At 39.6% G+C, this 5,939-nt stretch overlaps 1 protein-coding gene across 2 annotated transcripts in view; it reads left to right on the forward strand.

Moving 5' to 3' along the window:
* The window catches only part of Usp16 (ubiquitin specific peptidase 16), a gene marked incomplete in the record, with an annotated part of 38,034 nt that extends 33,398 nt beyond the window's left edge, over positions 1–4,636 (forward strand). For both annotated transcript variants that reach the window (XM_013504009.1, XM_013503999.1), the window contains 5 exon segments: positions 1–124; positions 1,581–1,675; positions 2,543–2,629; positions 3,983–4,139; positions 4,251–4,636. In XM_013504009.1, coding sequence (XP_013359463.1) covers positions 1–124; positions 1,581–1,675; positions 2,543–2,629; positions 3,983–4,139; positions 4,251–4,375 — 588 coding nt within the window.
* Positions 4,637–5,939: the final 1,303 nt, after the last annotated feature.

Genomic DNA, 5,939 nt, shown 5'->3' on the forward strand with positions numbered 1-5,939 from the left:
GAGTGTTCAATCCAACATTGTTTGTATCAGTTCACTCGTAATGAGAAACTTCGAGATGCAAATAAACTGCTGTGTGAAGTATGCACGCGGAGGCAATGTAATGGACCAAAGGCAAACGTAAAAGGTATTTAATTTTCTCGCTAGTAAAATTAATAAGGGGCACATGTGGCATTGCATAGCTAGAGTTCTGTTGTATCAGGGTCGGATGGCATGGATAAGTGCTCTCGTGCAGAAATATTTTAACAGAAATCTGAAAGGACTTTATTGAGGGAGCTAGTGACACCTCAGCAGCAGTTAGTGGTACATTTTGCTCTCCGACACCTCCCTCCAAGGCAAATTATCCCACTGGAACGCTGTCACAAGACGGCGTCCTGACAGACAGTGGTTATTTCTGTTTGGGCGTCCTCAGTTCCCTACCATTTCAGAGGACCTTCATCTTCTTGACCCCGAAAATCACACACTTTCTTTCAACCCTCAAATACCAAATACGGGACAGGGAGATAATGACAGTTCCCTGCAGCCTCTCTTGCCTCTTGTTTTGAGTTCAGATAAGTTGGGTAGGGAGGGGCCGTGGACTGTGAAGGATATTTAGTGGCATTGTTAATGTGTGTTTAAATCCTAGCTTTTAAAAACTGTACATGTAGGACAAAAAGTAAATTGCTTTGATTTTACAGCATTAGAGTTTGCTTTACAGTAGGCATTGGCCCAGTTTGGCTGTCTACCTGTTTTTGGTATAGTTTCAGGGCTAAAACATGTTTTCCTTTGTTTTGGTCCTTTGTGGAGAAATATGCTGGGCATCACTATCTAGCCATCTTGCTGATCTTTCACTTTACAAAGTTTTTTTCTGTGGTGCTGGGGATTGAATCCAGGGCCTTGTGCATGCTAGGTAAGCACTCTACCACTGAGCTCAAGAAAAGAAAACCTCAAAAATGGTTCTCATAAATGAGTGAATGAATGAATAAATGAATGGTTTTATGATAGGGTAGGGAATAGTCACTCTGCAACACTAAGCAAAGTATTATGTCCCTGAGAAATAATTTCCTTCTTCTTTTAATAGAGTATGCTCAGACTCTTATTACTGTATTTTTTTTGTTTTGTTTTTGAGACTACTTGCTATGTAGTTCAGGCTGGCCTGGACTCACTGTGTAGCCCAGGCTGGCCTTGAACTCAAGGCAATCCTCCTGCCTCAGCCTCCCGAGTACTGGGATTACACTCATGCACCACCATACCTGGCCCTGTTACTGTATTTTTATTTCATCTGTAAAGTTTGTGAAACAATTTTTCATACACAAATACTTAAAAAAGATATCCTTGATTTTGTCTTTTGGTCCACAGAGCATAAAATAGTTACTATTTTTTTTTTTTTTTTTTTGGTATCAGGAATCAAACTCACGACCTTGCACTTTTCAGGCAGGTGCTTTGCATCTGAGCTATCTCCCTTGCCCCAAATATTTATTATTTTGTTCTTTGCAAAGTTTGCTGGTCCTTGCATTAGATATTTAAATATATTTTATAGCAAAACTTGATTTTCTGGAGGTCAAACATGATTTTCACGTGCTAAAATTTCTTCTTTCCTGTAGGTGAGCGGAAGCATGTTTACACTAATGCTAAAAAGCAAATGCTAATTTCTCTTGCCCCTCCTGTTCTCACTCTTCATTTAAAGAGATTTCAGCAGGTACCCTTGTTTATTACCCTACATTTGTTTTTGAGTGTACAATGCCTATGTATTTGTCTTAGCTTAATGTTGCTTTGGTTTTCTGTTTTTTCTTAATTCTGATTTCATAGCAGTAGGAAAGTAAATACTATGTGTGGCAAGGCAAGCGTGCTTTCCCAGAGGAGAAGTTCAGACAGTCCTTTCTCACAATTACTAGAACTTGTGTTACTCTTTTTAGTATCTTGCTCTGACCTTACTGTCAAGGTTAAAAAAAGACCAGTGTACTACCTGTATCTCAGAACTAGAAATATTACAGTTATTTCTGGATGGTGTCTTAATTTTACTGATTCTTGATAAAAAAACTGGTCCCTTGGATTTTCAGCGATTTGGTGACCCTCAGTCTTTTTTTGGAAGACTTGCTATAGCATTACAACCTTGAAATTCTGTTCCAAATTCCAAAAGTACCTTCAGGATCTTCAGAACATTTTCTGTCTTGTGGTTGGTATGACCTTGTCTAATTCAGTGGCTCTTTATTAAGTTAACTAAGCTTGGTTAGCGTGAGGCTGAGTGTGTTTCAGAGAAATATTCTGCTATTGCTGGCTGTCAGCACTCAAAACGTCTGGTGTAATGTGGCTTTTCTGGAGACTAAAGCAGAAACATTGGAGGCTCATGGGGTGGCTTCCTTAAATGTGTTGGGGTATGTGCGCATGTGCGTATTCACCTCACAGAAATTAGCCACCTTGGAATCAGATAGTAGTTAGGAAGAAGTTTCCCGTGAGAAGGTTGAATCAGGGCTGGATGCTAGTGTTTTTTGGGTGTCTGTGATGAACTACAGTGTACCTAACATGACCAGGTTTTCCAAAATAATTTCATCTGCTTTTTTTTCAGGCTGGTTTTAGCCTACGTAAAGTTAATAAACACATAAAGTTTCCAGAAATCTTAGATTTGGCTCCTTTTTGTACTCTTAAGTGCAAGGTAAGTGAAAGTGGCTTTTTAAAAATTTTTTTAGGAAAATGCTTTAGTTGGAGAAGTCAGTTTAGTGGATACTCCCATAGCCCCTAGTATGAGGCTGGTAAGAATCAAGTGAGCCTTTGAAGATTAGTTTACTTTAGATGAATGTTATTCTGAACCCCCGGTACTATGGCACAGAAAAGGTGGGCACATATATTAGTGGGTAATCTGCTTACTGTGGCTGAATATTAAGATCGGTGTATGCAGAACAGATGTGGGACGCACTGTTGCTGCATGACTCAGGGCAGAGGTTAGGGCTGGAGATGAAAGTTTGAAAATTAATACATAGGTGGTGTTTAAATGTGCAACAGGATCCCTTGTGTAGAGCCTAGAAAGATGAGGGAGCCAAGGAGGGGATTCAGGAACACCTGAGTGAAAAGACAGAGCTACTGTGAAAGGGCACATTGCGGAAGGTCTCCAAGAGTTGAGCACCAGAGAAACTATACTATTTACTGTAGATCTCAAATACTTCAATGTGAGCCTATTAATCAAACTCTTAATGTGTAAACTTTGAAATGAGTAGTCTTTTTCTCCCTGCCAATTTAAAGTTCTCCAAGGAAGGTGTAATTCCAGAGTTAGTGGGTAGTGAATCATGATTATTTTTTGAGACAGGGTCTCTCACAGGCCCAGGCTGGCCTCAAACTCAGCCATCTTTCTGCTTCAGCCTGCTGTGCGCTGGGATTACAGGCGTGCCACACCCACCATGATTATTCTTATCACCATAGGGTTGGGTTACTTCAGCTGGCAAACGCTTTGTTACTTTTGGATATGAGATTGTTAGAAATCAGTACTTTGCCTAAAAAACCATTGTCTTGTGTTCAAGTTTCAAGGAAGGGACTAAGTGGCTTTATGTTGAGTTGAGAAAAGGACTAGAAACTGGTCATGGATTAGGCAGTACAGAGGTTATGGTAAACATCTTCCAGATATGTTGGGAACCTCAGGGCATTGTGGAGATGAAGTAGGTATATATGATAGAGATTTTGTTAAAAAGGTAATGCCTGTAACAGCAGTGCTTGAAAGGCTGAGGCAGGAGGAACCCAGGGAGTTTGAGGCCAGGCTGCACTAGTCAGACCCTGTCTCACAAAAAAAAGTGGTGGATCTCCAGACTTGTTAAAGGTCTGGAGAATTGAACTGGTTTGTAGGCCAGCAGACAATCTAGGAGTTGGAGAAAAGGCAGGGAGAAAATAATTAAGTTCAAAGCCATACATAATTTGTATACTAAGTAAATGTGAAGACTATCTAAATGGTGTACATTTGTCTTACCAGTGGTAACCTGTATAACTGGGACTAAAGCTAACTTTTTGACTATTTTTAAAGAACGTTGCTGAAGAAAATACAAGAGTCCTATATTCCTTATATGGAGTTGTGGAACACAGTGGTACAATGAGATCAGGGCATTACACTGCCTATGCCAAAGCAAGAACTGCAAATCATCATCTCTCTAATCTTGTTCTTCATGGCGATATTCCACAAGGTAAGCTGCATTAGAAAATTAAGGCATTTCGAAGGTTATGGTAAGACTAAACTAGAACGAGCTTGCATCTGTCCATTTATATGTAACTAATTTTGCATTTCCTCTCTATAGATTTTGAAATGGAATCCACCAAAGGGCAGTGGTTCCACATCAGCGATACACACGTGCAAGCTGTGCCTACAGCTAAGGTCCTGAGCTCACAAGCGTACCTCCTATTTTACGAGCGGGTACTATAACAACAGATGTTTCCTCTGGAAGCGTTTATAGCTTTTACAATGGCTGTACTAACAATAAAAAAAATTAAGACTATAAATCATGTTCACTTCACATGACAGAAGAAATCATAAATACTGAAGGGAAAAAAATCCTTGGCAATTCAGTGGTTTTTTCTCATGTTTTTTTTCATTCCTGCTTTGTTTCTGGAAATTTGAATTAAGTCCTCTGTGCTCAGTATGTGGGTGGTGGGTCATGACATATCAATAAACTTACCTCCAAAACTTGTTTTATTACTTACAAAGTTACATGTACTTAACAGGTAACAGTTTGAGTCTGGCTAATGAAACTGTATTACACTGCATTTAATTTTATAAGCACAGATACTTGGCATAATTTATGTTAGTACCAGTATGTAATAGAAATGTGTCTGTGGTCCTTGTCCTGCTGTACAGTGGACATAAACTGCTCTTGCTCTGTGCTACTGTTGAGCTGACCCAAAGCAGACATGATACAAGCTGACCCAGTCTCACACCTTGGACTGTATATCAGGTACCAAGTCTGCCTTTACAACAGACCGTCATCTGGTACCTGGTGCCTTTACACCAGGCTAGCAAAAGCCTGACTGTCCTTGTAAATTTGTTCACCACCCACTCAGCTACTGTTTGAGTTACATACAACGCAGAGAGGCTTAAGTGCACCAAGTTACGTGCAACCCAGAGGCTTAAGTGCACCAAGCCTGTCCAAACTTAGTTATCTATTCTTTGACAAATAAACCCATCTTGCCATGGCTCTAATGTGATAAATCATCCCTAATACCCAGTGAATTTACTCATGTGTAAGAACTAGCCAGCTAGATTGCTCCCAAAATTCCTTTAAATACTAAATACTGTTTCAAACAGTGTAATTTAGGGGCCTGCCTTACATAACCAATACATATAGTACCACATCTTATAAAAATACATGTAATTTAGCATTTTATACATTTCTTTTAGTGCTGGGTTTGAAACCACAGCACTGCACATGGTGGGCAGGTATTTTATTTATCACTGAGCTATAACCACCAGTCCCATGTTCTTTGCTTTTCAAGCACTCCTTAGTATAGGGTCTTAATTAAAGTGGATTTATTTTACTATATGAAAACTGGCTTCCTCAAGGTGGACACGTCAGGAAATATATTTCAACTGTATCATAAGCATCTCTTTTGTACTTTGCTACTTGAATCTTGTTTTCAATAGAGCATTTACTGCCAAGTGAAAAATCAGTCTCAGGATTTCCAGAACTATGAGAAAAGCACTGGAGATGTGGCCTAGGGTTTGGCAGACTTTGCTGTGAAGGGTTCGATAAACACTTCAGGCTGTCCGAACCCATGTGGGTCTTCACGACAACTCAACTCTGCCATTTCCTATACAAAGCATGTGGCAATACATAATATAGTAAGACGATGACTGTATTCTAATAACTTACTTACAAAAATGAGAGGCAGACAATAAAGAAGGGAAACAGGCAGCTATACTAAATCCCACGGTGAATGTGATTAACAACATCAAAACAAAGATCTCTTAGACTCAGTAACAACATCAGGTA

Source organism: Chinchilla lanigera, unplaced genomic scaffold (genome assembly GCF_000276665.1).
Source record: "Chinchilla lanigera isolate Chin_1 unplaced genomic scaffold, ChiLan1.0 scaffold00006, whole genome shotgun sequence".
NCBI lineage: Eukaryota > Metazoa > Chordata > Mammalia > Rodentia > Chinchillidae > Chinchilla > Chinchilla lanigera.